General features: G+C 41.0%; 1 protein-coding gene across 1 annotated transcript; it reads left to right on the plus strand.

The window, feature by feature from the left end:
* Positions 1 to 11621: 11621 nt before the first annotated feature.
* Positions 11622 to 12282, plus strand: FGFBP1 (fibroblast growth factor binding protein 1). The gene has a single exon (XM_036382634.1). The coding sequence runs from the start codon at positions 11622 to 11624 to the stop codon at positions 12264 to 12266; it is 645 nt and encodes a 214-aa protein (XP_036238527.1). The 3' UTR covers positions 12267 to 12282.
* Positions 12283 to 19296: the final 7014 nt, after the last annotated feature.

Raw genomic sequence — 19296 nt, forward strand, 5'->3', positions numbered from 1 at the left:
TCAATAGCACACATATAATACTCACTATGGAGTAATGAAAGATTGTTTTAAACAGTCTAGGACTCAGGTTCTGAAGGCTGTGGATGGGCAAAGTGGGAAGTGGTTATGGGAAGGCTGTTCTTTAACAGATGCAGCTTTCAGCCCTGTTCCCAACCAGCAGGTTTGTTGACAAGGATTTAGGTCCTCTTTACCCACATACAGGAGAAAAGTCCCTGAATTCCCTGATGGCATGAAGTAGGACATAGATGTGAGATTCCTCTACGGGCACAGAAGAACAAATAGAATTAAAAATGAGTAAAAGGATACTTGGTGCATTCATATGATATCAGAGGGGAAAGTGGTAATTTGAACTGGAATTGGAATTGTAATGCTGCACCTTCAGCAGTGATATTCTGATGCACTGCTTTTTACCCATTTTCAAAAAAGTTCTGGCTGAAAAGGACTGAATTATTCTAAAAAAAGTCCTAAATGTTTAGAATATTGCTACCTCTCTGCAAAATCATTAAAAATGTATTAATACCTAATGTTTAGGATTATAATTTCTTCTTTGTTGATGGTCTCCACGTGGAGGAGCTGCAGAGTTAGAAATGATCCAAGAAAAAACACTTCAGAGATGTCATGTCTTCTCTAGGTTAACTGAGCAACCCCCAGATCTATCATAAATGTTGAGGTATGTGCATCCTTTCAGCTTTTGCTGACCATAGCAAGTTGCACTAAAACTCAGAAAGATGGATTGGGAAACTTATTTACTTTTTTTCTTTGGCTTCTATTCACTACATACCCGAACCTGCTGAGATCACTAAAATGAGAATGGCAAATAAGATTTTCCCATTTCCTTGTCCTTTCTTTGTGCTCTCAGAGGGTTGTGTCAGATGTGGAAGTGCTGAGAGCTGCCAGCCCACACAGCAGCTGTGAAATGCAGACTCTGTGGTCATTATTCTGCCTTGCTGAGCTTTCAGCAGGAGTTTTCAGAGCCCCTTCCAGATGTGAGCTCTGGAGCCTTACAGCCTATCCTGTGTTTCAAGGATAACCCAGGGATCGTGGAGGATAAACTTTATGGCTAATCCTGCCAGTGGTCAGGTCACATTTTGGGGCTGACATGCCTTGTGGAGGCAGAGCTTGTGTTAGCCCGAGGCCACTTTTAGCTGAAATAGCTTCTTCAAAAGAATAATCTAACTCAGTCAAAGAGTTGTCACAACTGTGACTGCACCTTCCTGTTGTCTTTGCTGGGATAATGTTGTTGTTTAGGAGCCAAGGTAGTGTCAATGCAGCTTGGACATCAGCAGTTTTAGTGACAGAAAAGCTCCAGGAGTGAACACTGTGTTGGTTCCTTTTCACCTGGAATCCACTGAAATAAAAATTCCTGTTATTTATTTGCAGGATTTATGTCTGTGTGATGGCTGACCCCAGGCATCAGTGAAGCCTCCTACAGCCACTCACTCTCTCTCTCCAGTGGGATAGAGGAGAGAACTGGGAGAGAAATAGAGAGGGAGGAATGTGGGTGGAGATAAATACATTATAATAAGTGAAGGGAAAAGGGGAGAAACAACAGCAAGTGAGGCAAAGACATTTTCTTTACACCTCCCCCAAGCAGGCTGGTGCCCACTGGGTCTCCAAGCTGGGTTACTCTAGAAGGACAAGCCCCAGTTTTACTGCTGTGGGCAGTGTCCTGCAGCATGGAATATCCCCGGGGTCAGCTCCCCTGTCCCTGGCACACCCCCTTGCTGGAAGGGGGCACAGTGAGACACAGAGGAGGCCCTTGTGCTGCTCAGTGTCAGCTAAAACATGGGCATGTTGCTGGCACTGCTCTAGTCACAAATTGAATCACAGCACATATGGGCTGCTAGAAAAAGCTACATCCATCCCAGCCAGACCCAGCACAGTCTCCACCACACCACAAAGTCCCTGGTTTTCCTTTCCTCTTTCCTGGTTTCCTTTTCCTGGAACAATTTCTTGATTCCTGTTTCCATTTTCCCACTGTACTTAAAAAGTGTGCATGAATGTTTATTCCATAGCAAGTGCTAGAAACATCTTGCTGTGCTTGGAACCAATGCTAAAATGATAAAGCAGTGATGAACTCAAGAGATTTTATGCAGCATGGTTTCTTAGTCATGGTGGAACCATCCATTCTTCTCTCTCCACACAGAATATGCAGCAGTCTTTTCAATGAATATATAAATAAAACCACTAATATTAATGGCCATAACAGAAGGAAAGAAATTATTCAATGCATATACATTATGTTATGTTATATTGTGTTATGTTGTTATGTTATATTACATTATATTAGGTTATATTATGTTATATTCTATGTATATGTGCACATATATATTTATTGGCACAGCTTAATTTATTTACAGACTTAAGCTTTATAGAAAGGGTCATGAGAGTAGATGAAGACCAGAGTTATCATTGATATAATTACCAGACTTTTGAAAGTCCATGTATTCTGACCAGGACTGCATTAGAGAAAAACTAGAAAGGAAATCCAAGTGTCTTTGATTTCTGAAAGTAAAAGGTTCAGATCACATGTGGTTTAGAGATCAGACACAACCTCAGAAGAAGTTGTCAGCAGTAGGGAAGAATGTCTCTCTATTTTACCACATCTTGGCCTGTACACACTCTGTCTTCATCTCCATTTACGTTGATCCTTGTGTCACTTTGCAACAACTTCACAGGGTGGAAGAATTTCACCACTGATCTAGTCAGTATGTGAAATGCTCCATACTTCCTTTGCTGATCTTGGTTCCCTTCACCTAGGCAGGATCAATTCGTATTCCTACCGTGTCTACACAAAGTAATTCAGTACTGACCAGTGCGTGCATCAAAAAATCCTAAAACAAATACCTAAGTAATCTAAAAATCCCACTAAGAAAAATAGATCTTACCTTTATGAGAAGCTGGATTATAACTAGAAGAGGAATGAATCTCATTTCTTACCTTCATCCTCCTGAAGTAACTCTGCAAGTATTGCCTTAATGCAAAAATGTTTTTCTGCTTTTCAGCTGGAAGCATATGGATACCTTTCCACTGCAGTGCTTTGCAGAGAGCTCAGGCATTCATGACCACTGAAATAAAGCCTTGCAGCACCAGGCTCAGGGCTTATGGCAAGCAGGACAATCCCTTGTGCTCTACTGATACTGTCTGATGATTTCATGCAATGTGTCCATTTCTGCCTTCTCATGACTACATGACCAAGCGGACTAAAGTCAGTCAGTAATTTACAATGGCATCTTTTTGCCATTTTACTCACTTTATCTCTCTGTAAGAGACCCATCCTTTGTCTGATTGTATTTCTGAAGTTTTTCTGGTCAGACAGAGAGGCTCTTGCATTGCTCTAAGCTGTGGAACTCTTAGCAGACCAAGACAGCAATCAGTCAATAGCTTTTTCCCTGACTGCCAAACCAACTTGAGCCTGTCCTGAATATCATGAATCTGTGCTAATGTATCTAGCAGCCAGCCTGCTCAAATAAATCCACAGGACTTTGAAATGACTGTTCCTGGAGTATCTTCAGCTCTGCTTAAGGTTGAGAAGTGATTAACTTGTATTAGAGCCAAAAGTAAATGAAAATATACAAATTCAGGTTTTGAGGATAAGTTCTTCAGGATATTGGAAAGATCACTATGAAACACATTTCAGTCTAGTAGCCCTTGATTTCATGGTTTTTTTATTCTGAGATTTTTTTTCTTTCTGTATAAAATGTATCCCCTGTATTCTGTGAAAGATAAATCCTGCAGAAGAAGAAAAAACAGCTGTGAGGTTTTTATCTATCAAATACCATCTCTTATTTGGTGATACTGCAGCATTACCAGAAACAATCAAATTCTTGGGGTCTGCTTAGATTTGGATATATTTACCACCAACTCTTGTGTCTTGTATACCAACAATCATTCTTATCATGGCATCAGCATTTAAGGTCCTGTATAGAAGAGGATAATCATGTTTATTTAATGGCAAATATTTATACCTCTTTGAATTGTTTCAACGTCAAGGCAAACTTTCTTTAAGGTCGGTCTGACATACTTCCACAATAAAATTAAGGGAGAGAAGACATCTCAAATTTCCCTTGTTTGAATTCAGAAGGCCTCCTCCTGCCAAGACAAAACCCTTTGTAAACTCCATTTAGCATCAAAATTTTGGGTCTTCTGTTTAATATGCAAGGTTTTTCTCAGTATTATCTCATTAAACAAGAGGAATTTCCTCACTATTTCAGGAACATTCCTAATGACCATGCTCCATCAAGGGTTGGATCTGCTTGAATTAGTCAAAACCAGCTGTGTTTTAGTGGAAACCCTGCTGTCCTTGCCTACAGAGACAGAGCAGTGCTCTGCAGGTCTGGGAGTGAGCTCTGCCTGCTCCAGCTGCCCGTGGCAGAGAGCAGCTCAGTGACAGATCAACCACTGCTGACTGCCACACAGGAGCTGGGAGCCAGGAGGGCTCTGCTGGGCAGGACCTTGGTAGTAAATGAATGTCAGGACCTTTTAATCAGAATGTTGCCAGGATAATGCATCACGGAAATAGAGAAACACCACAAGTAAAAGCTACTGACTTCATAGATGAAGAAGGTAAACAGTAATACTAGACTTAAAAATGATGGAAAAAATTATTAAGCTGCTAGTTTCACATAGAGATAAACCACTATATGAAGCAGCAGCTTTCACTCAATTTACTAATATTTGAGGAATTTAGTTCTTAAATGTAAATGTGAACCTCTTCATGAACTGGGGTTTGCTATAAAATAACCTTACTATTTAAGCTTGTAAATTGCTCTTTTTTAATTAGCTTAAAATATAAAGCAGTCATTTGATTTCTGTTGTTCTTTGATTAACTTACAGTTAATACTTGTTTGAATTAACTAGTGTTTGTTTCTTTTTATTTGGGTTTCATGATATTAGTTTTCATTTGGGTGCTGTTCTGCCAAATTCAATTGTCAGTTTTGGCCAGCTTGTGAAATAATTGGATAGTGTTAAAGTCCCAGTGAAGAGAGGCATTTCAATGATGCCTTTCATATTTATTTAACTAATATGAATTTAATCCCAGCTCAGAAGTAACTGAAAATTGTTAACTGATGAGTTTGCTTCCACTTTCAAGTAATTGTGCCTCCGTGTAGAATAATTAATTAGCAGAGCTCAGTGCACTGAAACTATCACTACATTTTAAATTAAACAGCCACTTCCAGAGAAAGGCCAGTAGGCTATGGAATAATTTTCTGAAGTGTTGGGCACAGGCAGGGAGATGCAGAAGAGCTGGTGAAGGTGTCACTGCCTGTGAGACAAGTATTTTATTGCTGTGTAAAAGGGCTGCAGCACTCAGGGCTGTTAGCTTACTGCCTTTTGTTAATCCTCAACTCACACAATCAAGCAGGAAATCGAGTTCCAGTTCCTTGCCTGAAGCTTGTTTACCCAGGGATGGGAATGCTGTGCCAGAGAACAGCCCACAGTCCCTGCAAAGGTGACTGCACTGGGAGGCAGAGCTGGGGCTGCCACTTCTGCTCATGAACACACTTGGTCCTTCAGCAGGTGTTCCCAGAGAAATGATGGCACCTACAGCCTGGGCCTCGTTGTATTTGGTCAGTGAACAGCACCAGAACTGGCTACTTGGTTTTAATTACAGCAAGAATTCCATGTTGGTGATGCGTGTGCCTGTGCACCTCAAATTGCTTGAATGCTGCAGGACAGTACTGATGGACCTTAATATGAAATGTAAAGCTCTTCACATCACTGATGCTGGGTCTGTTTCAATTCACTCTGCCTGAGCATTTGCACAGAGAAAAACATCTTGTTGCCACACTTATGACTGACAAATGGCTGATATTCTATGGAACCTTATTTTTAGGTGGTCAAAGGAGTTCAATCTACCATTTACTATTCACAAATTAAATTAAAGTTTTACTGTTTGTTTGTATATAAAACTTAGTTTTTATTCTGTGTGGAAAAAGCTATGAATGAACAGGAGCCTCTTGATGTCACAGAGACAACACCACAAGAAACTGCAGTTTGCAAATAATGCACCACTGCAACTAATAGTATAAATAATAATAATTTCCTATATTAAAAAAATATATGTGAATAAGATTTAAGCAGCAATAAGAGCTAACTGAGAAAATTCTATGCTTCTTCCACACCAATGAATCATAGCTAGGAATAAGCATAAAAGCTCTTCTTCTCTTTGATTAAACAGCAGAATTTAATTATTGATTTAATTGTAACAGTTCTGATGAAAAACTAAAGATGCTAATTACCTGTCTGAAGTTTGAGACAAAAGGCACAGGAGTATCTCTGGTCTGAGATTTTCCATACGGAATTTACATTGGGATTTGGGTATCTATGTTTGTAATTCTCAATGACTACATTTATTTGCTAGTGTTGCCAATTTTTTTCTATGCCTTTTTATTTTAATAACTAAACAGCTCTCCATAAGTTTCACCTTGCCAAATTAGCTGTTCAGGTTTGCCATTTGTTGCATAGATCAAATTGTGTTTTGATGAATTGTCTGCACTGTTTGTTCTGGGGCAAATCTGTACATGCAGTTTACAAGAAACAGCATTTCAGCTCAGCAAAGGGCACAACTAAGGTGTATTTCAAAATGTGCATGACAGAAAGGAAAAAATGCTTTTTTGGAAATGATATTATAAACAGGCTTTTGCATCAACTTTTTTGTTGGCAATTAGGTACTAATTAAGCATCATACTTATTGATGCTTATTGAAATTGAGCTCATACTTTAATTTTCTGTACTTTCTTTTAAAGATGAAAATTGAAGGAAGTGACTGTTCTGGTCACCTGATAGCACAGCTCCCAGAAGGATTTCTGAGGTACAGGATGAATATGTACCATATGCCCAGGTAGGCAGGAGACATCCACAAAACAGCAGTTCATATCTAATAATAACCAAACAAACCAAAAAGATATTCTGAGGGCATAGCAATGAAACTCCCTGATGTCCAGACCAAGCTCCATAGGCTGAGGCTGGTTTTTATGCACCTAAATATGTAAATCTTGGTTTACTGAGATTTTGAAATCATCTAAGCAGGTCAGGCAAGAGCTCCAGCTGGCTCAAGACAGATTGTCTCAAAGATGACAGTGCCCATGCCAACAAACACCTGACTGCAGAACTCTACAGAGCCTTCTGCACCCTACAGACAGGAAGAGCTGACATGTCCAGCTTGCCACAGCCTCGGGGAGGGAGAACCAAAGGAGCAGAAAGCAGATTTTCACTTTTGCAGCCTTTTCTCTGCCTGTCCTCCCCCATTTTTGTGAAGTTGGCTGATATGTCCTATTGACAATGGAGCAGCTGAACTAACACTGACATTGAAACTTATTTTGCTTGTCAAAGCCATCAAAACAGGGAATTTTGAAAGTGATAAATGGTGGAGTGCTTAAATATTTTCAATACCTTGTGGCTAGTTTCACCAATAAATGGCATTTTGTAAATGCAGACAAAAAATTGTTGCAACACCATCTACAAGAAAATTTCCTTTCAGGTAAAGAATATCTGGCATCTCCTAGTGAATATCTCTGAGAAAGCGTGTGACAGAGCTGGAACAGGAACCCATAGCTCCTTCCTGTAAATCAGTGCTTGGTCACATTTCCCATGTTCTTCAATACTTGTAACCTTCCTCTCTTACCTGTCTGGACACACAGTTCAGCTGCAGTAGGAAGGTGGTTTGGTGAGGTTTTTGGCTTGCTGAGTTTTTTGGCTTTGGCAATTTGGTGAGGTTTTTAGCTTCAGCAGTTCCTTGCCAAAACAGCAACTTGCTCAAAGTTCTCATAGCTGAACCTATACCCTCATCTGTCAAAATATTTCAATTTATAGTATGCTTACCCAAGTAATCAGGCATGTTAAAACTGTACCTAAATTAGTACCAGAACAGGAGGTTAGCATGGCCCTTTGATTTTATGTTGTCCTCAGAGTAATTAACCCTGATGAGAGGCTCATTAGCTACAGCACACAGCCACACTAATGCAGCTGCACAGCTTTGAGGATCCCACTAAGCACTAAATGCTTCAGATGGTACTGTGACTACTATGTCACAGTATTTATATTTATATATATTTATATTAGTTTAGGATTCCTGGGCATGACAATTCTGCCTTACTTGCCTCTTGCATTGTCCTACTTCTCTGACTCCATTCCACTACACATTATTATTTATTTTCTGATCCCTGAGTCATCCCTGCCCCTAATTCATCATCCCATGCCAGTTTAACTACAAATCTTTCACATTTAGTGGACTCTTGCAAGTAGTTTCATACATACTCATGCCAATCAAAAGTGCACAGGGCACATCTGATGGCTGAACTCAATCAAAAAGCAGACATATCTTGGGAGATAGTCCTGATATACAGATCAAACCCTTGGGATTTCAAGTAAATGCATCCCATTCTCTGCATTTTTGTCCTGCACAAGTTGCAGAATTGCACTTTTTCTTCCTAAGTTTTGTTTGTGTTTTTTTTAAAAGAAAGCTAACAGTCTCCTCATTGCCAAACCAGTCTAGACAATGCCTTGCCCATAGGCAAGCCTTGCCTACAGGCTATGTCTAGCCTTGCTCTGTCCCTCCATATCATTCCATTTACAGTGGAAGGGAAAGAACCAAAGAGGAATACCTGTCTATATCTTACACCAGTTTCTGCTTTTCTCTCTTCTTGCATCCTTCTTTTATTCTGATGTTCCCCAAGCACGTACAACAAATGCCTCACATTTCTTCAGTAAAACCACCTGAAGCAACGAAGCTACAAAGAGCGATGCCTATCCCAGCTCTGAATGTGTCTTTAGATTTATCTAATGCTTTTTCTTTCAATCTGGTCCCATAATGATGTAACCCACACTTTTACACATACAAAAGTTGGCAGGGAGGGGGGAACATAGATCATTGCAGTGCAGCTGAACCTTAGACCTCTCTGTCACTAATTCTGCAGGAGCTTAAATTTGTTTCTGAGTTTCATGCTTATGTGTTGGGGGATACAGTATGGGTATAAATGAAGGTGGTATAGAATGTAATCTTATCCCCTAAAGAGTGGCAGCTGAACCAATTACTAAAGATTAGGAGCAGGCCTGATGTTAACAGGTCACAGCTGTAGCCAATGAGAAGAGTGCTATAAAAGAGTGGATTGGTGGGATCTGGAGTCAGATGGCTGCTGCAAGGACCAGGAACAGTCAGTGCTTAGAGGAGCTGCCTGTGAGAAACATTGAGGAGGTGTGAAACTCTGGTGATATGGAATCCTTGCACTATAAAGATAATAGAACTCTTGATAAATAAGACAGCACTTAGGGACACTGTCCTAAATGCAGTCATATAATCAGAGAAGCCTAGAATGGTTTGGATTGGAAGGGACCTTTAAATACCATCTAGCTCCAACCCTCTGCTATGGACAGGGAACCTTCCACTAGACCAGTTTGCTCAGAGCCCCCTCCAGCCTGGCCTTGAACATTCCCAGGGATGGGAAGTCTACAACCTCTTAGGTTAACCTATCCAGTGGCTTACCACCCTTATAAAAAGCTTCCTTCCTCCTATTTTCTCTAATCCTAATCTCTTTCAGTTTAAAGCCATCACCCCTTGTCCTATTATTGCATGCTCTATGCAAAGTCCCTCTCTGGCTCTCTTGTAGACCCCCTCTAAGCACTGAAGGGCTGCTGGAGAATCTCACTGGAGCCTTCCCTTCTCCAGGCTGACTCTCCTGCCTCAGCCTATACTCACAGGAGAGGGGCCCTCTGATAAACTTAGTGGCCCTCCTTTGGACTGGTATTCCTTGCTACTCAAATAGTTCCTTATTTTGGGTGTTTGAAGTTCTTCACTACCATTTTTTGTGATACAGGGCAACAAAAAGTTCAAAAGGTAACTTTGAAATCCTTTGTGGAATTGTTTTCATTATCATTCTCAAATTCTGCTAAACACGATAGTGCAACATGTTGAGGGCATTGCAGGATGCATCCCTCAATAGCTGGTAAAAGACATTTTAGAGAAGCTCATGATCTGATAAAGTTCTTATCATTGTTCAAGACAGGGAAGAACTTGGCTAAAGGAACACCCAAATTACGCAAGCTCACCTTGCCACCCCCATAGCCAGGCACTTTTTTTGTGCTGGGAATGAGAACTGGCACTTCTCCAGGAAGGTGTGTCAGAGGTAAGTGAACACGGCCCTGAAGTGTCCTATTGTGTTGTAACAATCTTTCTGGAGCCCCGAAGGCGTGTCCCTGCCTTTATAAACACCGCGCTGCTCTTGCAGGAGCTCCGGCTCTTCTGGAGGAGGGAATTGCACCAGGAGCTGTGTTTGGGTGTCCCCAGCCCTCTGCCAGGTATGCCCTTCGCTTATCTTCCTTTTGCACTGTCCCCCTTGCAGCAGAAGGTTACTGTGAAATCCTTATCCGTTCTAATGTTGTTGTTTGCTGTGCTTGCAACAGAACTGTGAATGCCACGTGAGGTTTCCTAAAGAGGGGTTCATGGAATGAAGATTTGTGCATAGTACAAGGCATGGAGCAAGTTTAGTAAGGACTAAGTACACAGCCTGCTCATAGAAGCGGCTACCTGTGTGTTCTACTTTCTAATTTCATTTACATGAATTTAGATTATTTAGATATTTGCAGATAACTGAATGTTGAAATAGATTCTTTATAAGCCTGGCTGCGCGTTCATTTCTGCTTTCTAACACAAAAACTTGCCTACAGAGATAACTATGATGGAAACATCTAAAAAATACATTTAGGGTTTTAACCATCAAAATGCCAGGTTTAAACCCCTCTTTGATCCTGAAAGCAGCTTTATAAAGGCAACCACCTACAGAAATAAGCATGCTCTGTGCAGATGCAGGGATCACCTTGATAATAATTGGCTAACTAGCTGCATTTCAGAACTGAAGTTGCACATTTATCCCTGGAATTTAGTGGCTTTAAACACAGCCCAGTACACTGCAGGTTATCTTCAACATCAAAAAGGCAGTTCTGTTTGTCTAGCAGTCAAGGTGGAAAAGAATGCATTAATAGTTTTTGCTGTCTGGAAAGACAACCATTACCAACAAAGGCAACCATTTGTTTCAGAGCAAATTTGAAATATTGCCATAACCAGTGAATTACAAGGATTTTCAGGATGTCTACGAAATACTTTTCCTCAACTTGAACCAAACAGTTTCCTTTCTGTCTGGCATATTTTTGAAGAATAGCCAGAGGTTGGAGTCAAAAATGCTTATGAGTCATTTTACAAAATGGGATATTGTGGGAACAACTGCTTTATTGTTATAATTTAAGATCTCCATCTGAGATTGACAAATCCAAGGTCCAAATTTCTTCTCTGACTGCAGGAGAGATTTTAATTAAGGTAACTCAGTCACTGGGCAGTAACGTGTCCTGGCAGTGATTCTTCTGTTCCTCATTGCATAGATAACAAAGTAACTGAAAGTTACTCCACAACCTCTTACAAGGATAATTCATAATGGTATTTAGACCAGGAATTATTCACACAAAGGACAGATCATTTTGCTGAGAACATCACTTTAGTAGGTACCAAAGTGCAGTACGATGCCATGTCTGAAAAAACTTCAACAGTCAAATGTAACACAGCATTAAGTGAAAAGGTTTTTTATTGTTTTGTTTCTTTTTGAAGGCAGATACCAAGCAGGACAGAGACCATGAGGATCAAAAGCTTTGGACTCCTTTGTGTGTTGATGCTGGTCTCCCAGATGCTCCTAGCCAACTGTGAGAGACAGAAGGAGAGAAAAAAGGGAAGACAAGGCATAGAACATGGTGGGAGAAAACAAAAGGAATTTAAACAAGGAAATGAAAAGGGGCAGAAGTCAAAAGGAGGAAAATCATCTCCTAAAGGCAAGTTTGAAACCAAGGAAAATGCTGAGTGCACCTGGTCAGTGATGGACACAAATGCTGTTACTGTGCACGTGCAGTGCAAGCAGGGGGACAGTGAGTTCTGGTGTGAGTTCTCTGGAGACCCTTCCAGCTGTGCACAGTATGCAGCAAACCAGAAATCCTACTGGAAACAAGTCTCCAGATCTCTAAAGAAGCAGAAGCAGATTTGTCAAGACCCCAAAAGTGTACTAAAATCTAAATTATGCAGGAAAGGCCCACAAAGTGCTCACCTCAGGTTGACTCACTCAAGCCTACTAACAGCAGAGGGTCCTGCCAAAGAGAACACAATGCCTCACACAAAAGAAGTTGTTCAGACTCCAGCAGATGCCTCTGTGACTGAAAAAAGGCTAGAACAAAGTCCTCAAGACTGTGTGGAAGATGTAGATTACATTGACCAGAAAAAAGGTGGCTGAGGAATACTGTCCAGAAGGTTTGCTTTCCTTCTGCAACTTCTTTATCACAATGGTCCAAGACAAACGATGCTGAGGAGGTGTTTCTAAAGCTCTGAATCATGAAAGCCTGGTGTCTTTTAAGTTACTGCAAACCATTCCAGATTTTATTCTCATGTTTTATAGTGTATATAAGCAAGAAGGAATATATTTTTCTGATTTTGTATATACACAACAGACTAACGCATTTGAAGATGTTCTAGATGCTATGTGCCCACAGATTGCTTCCCAATGGATGTGTTACCAGTGGATGTTACATACTCTGTGCAGAAGTGTATCAGTCATCTCCTTGGCCCTCTTTGAGCTGTGCTAGCCAAAGTGATGAATTCAGTGCCATGCACTTCTTGGTTATGTACCATGCTTTTGACCTAAAAATTAAGAAAAATAAACTTCAAAATACATTAAAAGTATTTTCTCTCTCTGTGTTTTACTAGGTTTCTCTATAAGTGAAATGTATCTTAGTCAAAGGAGAATATTCCACAATATCTAGGTGAAGTGTTGTTTATGAAGTAGTTTTAAAAATACTTCTGCAGCTTTGCAGACTTCAGCTTTTGATAGTGAGCTACATTATCATTAGGTTTTCATCACTGTAGTTATGAAGGGCAACAAAATTTTCTGATTTGTCAATAAGTCTGCAAATCTGCAGTTTTTAATCCCACCAAAGGATGTCAAAACGCTTTGACAACACCAATTCCTCTTTTTTCCTGCAGTCTGAAACACATTGTGCCAACTTTCTGGTAGGTAAACAGAGACACAGGGCTAGAATGAGTTATACAGGTTTGTACACAGGCCCAGGACTGGATCCCTTACTCAACAAATAAAGAGCTCATATTCAACACTGCCTGCAGGATTTTTTGAAATTCCACATTCTTTTATTTTTCTGTATGGAGGATACTAATATTTTTCTGTTCATTAAATTTCATCTGTGTTAAAAAACACAAACAAAAACCCACAACATAAAAACCCCTCGCAAAATTCCAAGAACAAAGATTTTAGAAAATGTAAAGCTAAATAATGACAACTGATCTTTGCTAATTTTTGAAAATTCAGCTGGAAGAACTGTAGAATACAACTTACACTTTTCTTAAATACAGCTTACACTTTTCTTGTGGATCTGAGCACAGAAGTATGGTCTTCTGCTAGTGATCCACTTGAGGAAACTTGAAATTTAATGAAAAACAGTTTCCCTGATAATGTCTAGCAAATTAGACTAGTATTTCTATCTCTTGAGAAAATATAGCCTGTTTCCTTCTGTTAATATGTCATTGCTAGAATATTTTTAAGATGAGTAGCTAGGAGTTGAATGTGGGATGCTGCCATTAGTCAGTCAAACTGTGTTTGAGAAGGATTCAGATGTATTTCACCAAGTAAAAATGGCAAAAAAAAGAGATTCTTCTTACTGAAGTTGTAGTCTCTGCGTGCCCTGTGGAAACACTGGCTGTTACCAGGCCATGCAGGATAAATTTGGTTGGACTGGTGCCCACGGCAGAGCACAATTCCAGTAAAAAGGGGCATCAACACTAATACCTGTGAGGCTGGAAGACACATCCATTTCGGTGCCAAGTAGGGTGTGAAAACAGCTACCAGCTCTTTATGACTAAGGGAGCTACATAAATGCTGAAAGGGCAGGCAAATTGCAGCTGCTAGACACTTTGTGCCTTCACATGAGGAGATGATTGAGATTAGAAAGTCAGAAATGCAGAGGAAGTATTAGAGCTTTATTTGGCCCAAGCAATCAGACACTACAGTAATTAATTATTAATGTCTACTCTGGTATACAGACACCTTTCTATTAGTTCCAGATTATAACCAGAGCACTGGGCAGGCCTGACTTAAGAGGCTTACTTGCTCCAGCTATTTTGGAAAACATCCAATCCTACCTCCCCTTAGCTTCTGTTACTCTGGGGAGCACTGAGGTGAGGACTTTGTTTTCTGAAGCAGATCACTCTGCTCTGGGTTGCTCTCCCTGTGGCTGCCAGCCAGCCAGGCACACTGGGCCACTGACATATCCCAGAGCAAATTCCAGCCAGGGATTCCAGAGCTGTGAGCTCCATCTCCATGAGCAGGACTGTCAGCACCTGGAGCCACGTGCTGGAGTTGCACGTTCCTCCCCAGGGATGCATTACATTTCTTCTGCCTCATCTTCTTGATTCCATTCAGGGCTGACTTTTATCTCCACGTGCAGCTCTTTGCAGGAGGAAAACATCATGCTCATTCTCAGCAGTTCATGGGTGCATTTCACCTTCAATGAAACCTTCCAGCAGTTGTGCAAGGACAGTGTGGAGCACCAGCAGAAAAAGGAGATCTCTGTGCAGCCTTTTTCCTCAGAAGGTGGGCTATTGTGAGAGTGAACATCTCAAAACTGTCTCAGTATGGAATTTTTTGCCTCAATGAGAGTGTAGTTTTGAGTGTTTTTCAGAAGGGTGCATTTCAGAATAGCAGGGTCTGAGGCAAATATATCTGGAGTCTAACTTCATTACAGCCTGTTCTATAATTGTACTGATCCCAACTCTTTGGCTAAGAGGGTCTGAGGTCTCATTGCACCCTCCAAGCCCTGTGTTTTTTCAGCCAACATCCACAAGGCAATCACTTGACAGCAATCACATATGAGTCTTTCTTTGGGGCATTTAGAGAGTCACTGAAATCAGTATGACTTTGGAGATTGTGGAGTCAAGCTAGTTAACATCAATAAAACATTTCCTGGTATTGTTCACCTTAGGACCTCTGCTTGTTATGAAAAAGTTCACAGCTGAGCTCAATTCTCTGACTCTTTGTCCCAGGTGCACCAGTTGTCCTCGTGTCAGAACTTCATGTTTGAAGGACTTGGTGGTAGTGACTTTTCTAACATCTTTTCTAGCAGGGCAGGCAGAACTGCAGGGAAGGAGAATAATGAATGGGTTTGAATTCTGAGTGCGTGGTCCAAGTCCTCACATTGAAAACCTACAGTCTCAGCCTTCTTATGTTAATGTGAGTTATGGAAAAATCATCCCTATTTCACACCTGGGGAAACGAAGTACAGGAAGGCTGGATGACCTTGACAATCATGGGAAGAATATCAGAGGCTGGATCAGCTACCAGACAGAGGTCTGGAGTTCCTGTGGTTTCCTTCTCCCATGCCTCATGATTAGACCTTTCTGCAAAAGAACTGCATGGATTTGTTCTTGACGATATCCAGCTAACTTCTAGGCATTTTAAAGTCATTAGGAGTATCTTGGTGAAAAATTAGATTACTTTCTCTGCAATATAGTTTGTTTTCCAGACAACCCTGGGTGTTATAATTTGAATATTTACTTGGGAAGAAAGATAGAGCTTTTGAAGAGAGGAAACTCACTTTAACTTCAGAGATGGAGCTTCAGGGAATTTCCCTTCTAGATGATGCATGATCTTTTTAGATAGACCCAATCCCCACATACTCCTGCAAATTCTTAAACTCTCCTCAAACTTAGGAGAGTCAAAAGATCAATTTTATTTTAAAAAGAGAAGAGGCAAATTTGGAATTTTTCCAATAGTTATCTCCTAACATATGATGGTTTTATCTGGAAAAAGTTATATATTTCTTTGTATTCACTAGGAAATGGGAAGACATTGCTAATGCCAAGAAAATAGCTCTGGCATTACTTAAGAAATTGTAAAATTACAGCTCCTTCAAAGTTTTATTCATTACTATTTACTGCAGTGTATTTTATGCCCACTTTCATACACGATTTCATTGGAATGAGTTTCCGATCCTTTTGCAAGCTCCTTTATTCATTTACCACTTTGGCAACAGGACAGATTGTGTATCTGATCTCCAAAGCTGCTTGACTGCTTAAAGGAGAATGGAACTGAGTGACTCAGCCTTCCTGCTTCCAGGAGTTCCCCACCCTCCTCTTCCCCCAGGGGGCCAATGGGTATTTCCACCTGATCTCGCCTCACCTGGACCTGGCCAACCCTAGTGGAGACTGTGCTCAGACAAGACACATTTCACACTGCCATGCTCCCTGTGCAGACAGAGCTGAACCTGGATAATAAATTCCCCTCCCTTTTCCACTTTTGCCTTGTTTTTTTATGATGCTGCCTTGAGCAAGGCAGCTCAACACTTGTTGGCTGCTGCTGCACCTCACTCGTGCCTTTGCTGGGTTTGCATTCCAATTCAATATTTTATATAGGGTGTTCCTCCAGGCTATTCCAACAATGATACCATAACAGGAATTGATTAAAGGGAAAATCCAGCTTCAAGGATGGGAAATTCAGCAGGTTCCAGCCTGCAGGGGTTCCTTGCAGTCTTGTCACTTGGATGATGCTCCTGACAGGAGCATACATGTCCTCTGCCTGTTATCACCATAAATGCTGCAAATCCTAGGGCATTTCTGTGTTCTAACATCCTGGAGCTTCTTTCTGCTCCCTCCTCGACCGAGCAGGGGAACTCTGAACCCTGGCTGCAGTCATCCCTTCTCTTCACAGAGCCAGAGAGGAGAAGGCAGAATGCAAGGCTCCTAGGAGGGTTAGGGTTATCAGACACTGGACACCTGGAGGGCTCAGACTGTACCTGTGTGTCTCTCCTGCTCCTTCCACTGCTGTTACTACAGAGAGACAATAGATGGTCACAGATAAAGAGAGGAGACTGGCCATGTCATACAGCTTTTACCTGTTTGCAGAGCTTTGTAGCAGGAAAGGATGTATTAGGGCCCAGTTTATCTCTTTAAAAAGGATTTATACATAAGGGATTTCTTTGGAAACATACTTTTATCCATGTAAACTATGTGCTTTATTTAGCCACCAGAGTTTCTTCCAAACTTGCTCATCAACCCCCCTGGAAATACCTGGTTTTTAAAGTGATAGAGAGTAAGTGGAAGAACAGTGAAATGCTCCCATCAAGCCAAAGTTACCTGCCTGCCTTGGCCCCAGGTCATACCAGGCCCCACATGGAAATGATAAACTTAATTAACACAAAACTGCCAGTGGAATGTGTAAGTCTCACACTGATTTCCAGGCAACAACAGACACATCAAAGGGACTTTGTTATATAATGGGAGCCTGTGACATGTTCAAACCATCCACCAGTGTGCACATACAAGTACTCTGTGGTGTTTTGTGTATGCCAAGGAAGAGAATTGTTCCAGCCAGCCAGAGCCTTTGATGTTAAAATTAGTCTTAAAATGAAAGAATTACAATATTATCTGTAACAGCAATGTGTTCTGTACATCCATAATATGTGCACTAATTATATGTAATAGGTGTGCTTAGATAATAGAATATTATTTAAATAATTTAAGTTACCTTTACATCTTTCGCCTGAAGGTGCTGTGGTCTCTAGAGTCACTCTAGAGGTGGTGTGGTTCCCTGAAAGATCTTGCACTGCTTTTGGGCTATTCCACAGCAGCTGAATTCCTACAGGTGTGCATGCCATGGCAGCTCTGTTCCCACTGCTTGCTCAAAGCCTGCAGTCTCCAGTGTCTGGCAGGGAGGACTCCAGGTAAGTGTTAAACTCAGAAATGCAGAATATTCCTCACTTACACGTGCAAATGGCACAGAAGAGAGCTAAGGAGTAAGCTCAGGGACAGACAGCAGTTGGAACACTTGGGAAGCTGGATATTGTGCAATTCCAGAGGAAATATTGTCTCCAAAGAAACAGTGACACTTGGGCTGCACGTGCTGGTGCAGAAGGGGTGTTGGGGTGCACAGCCCCCAGCTGGGTTAGGGATCAGCTGCTGCTGCTTGTGCAGGGTCTCCAGAGCTGCCAGGCCACTCTCACTGCAAGGGAGGACTCTGGCTGATGATGCCTGGCCAAGGTCCAGAGAGGAATTACACTGTGCTGCCCAAGCTCTTCTCAGAATTTCAGTCAGATGCAGCTTCCTGCACTGTCTGAAACTGCTTTGTGCTCTGACTCAATGCTCTGCTGTGGCTGATCTCACATAGGCAGGGGACTGGGAGAATATTTAGAAGTCCCCCAGGTCTGAAGGAGGATCAGTAATTAAGGCAATTTTCAACAGTTATTTACAGAGAAGATATTAAAAAAAATTAAAAGTGATGGTTTAAAAACAAGAGCAGAAAAATTGTTGTTTTCAGAGAGGCAGGTTAAATATTACCAATTAGAAACATAGTTTTCTTATCCAGTGGTTTTATCTTGAACGTTCTTTCATATAAAAGTTTCATTTATACTACAATCCACAGAATCCTATGAAAATGTGAATATCTTTACCCTCACAGTGTCAGTAAGGCTTAAAAACATAAATTGAGTCTGCACTAGCAGTTCAAAAGCTGAATTCCAAATACAAAGAGCCTCCTATTTATTATTACCTTAAAAATTGCTGTCTAACCTAATCTCATAAGGGTGATCCGCCACTTCTGAGGGCTTTACACTGTGAGGAGAGAGATACCAGGCAATCAAATGTGAACAGTATTACTAGAAATTACAGAATTAGTAGACATTTGTAAAGTTGACTTTTTCAAAATAAAGGAGCAAAAATGTACCTGCAAAAGAAATGTTAAGAAATGATCACATGAGATTCTGTGGGGATGATTCTTAGTAGAATAAAAGTGTAATTCACAGAAAACAGAGATTGCCAATGTAGGAAATGTAGGAGTTTGTGATCCCACCTGCATGGCTCATCTGAATTTGCCCCATACTTGCTCCTGTAGGTCTGGCAAGAGTACAGCTGACATTTCCATTGTGTGTTGGCTTCACCCTCTGGAAGCACAGAAAGGTATCTGGAGATTAAAACTCTCTTACTTTCCTTATAGCACCAGTCTACATATCACCCTTCCTATCTCCTGAATGCTGAGTTTGATTTCTCTTTGCATTTGTATTCCTTGAGTGGCCTTGTGTTTTCCTGCTGAGCTCCACCCATTTACCAGAGAACTGTTTGCAAGGGCATTTGTCTATTCAGTGCTGAGGAAGCTCCTCTGGACTTGCATAAGCACAGCTCAGAAGTAACTTTGGCTATCATCAGAATTAATTTTATCTTTTGAAATAGTACTGTAATTTACTATGGATGAGTAAGTCAGAGGAGGC

This window comes from Molothrus ater, chromosome 4 (assembly GCF_012460135.2).
Source record: "Molothrus ater isolate BHLD 08-10-18 breed brown headed cowbird chromosome 4, BPBGC_Mater_1.1, whole genome shotgun sequence".
Classification (NCBI taxonomy): domain Eukaryota; kingdom Metazoa; phylum Chordata; class Aves; order Passeriformes; family Icteridae; genus Molothrus; species Molothrus ater.

Bases quoted from the DNA above. Each gene is read 5' to 3' on its own strand.
- FGFBP1 (XM_036382634.1), top strand. From the start codon at position 11,622: ATGAGGATCAAAAGCTTTGGACTCCTTTGTGTGTTGATGCTGGTCTCC.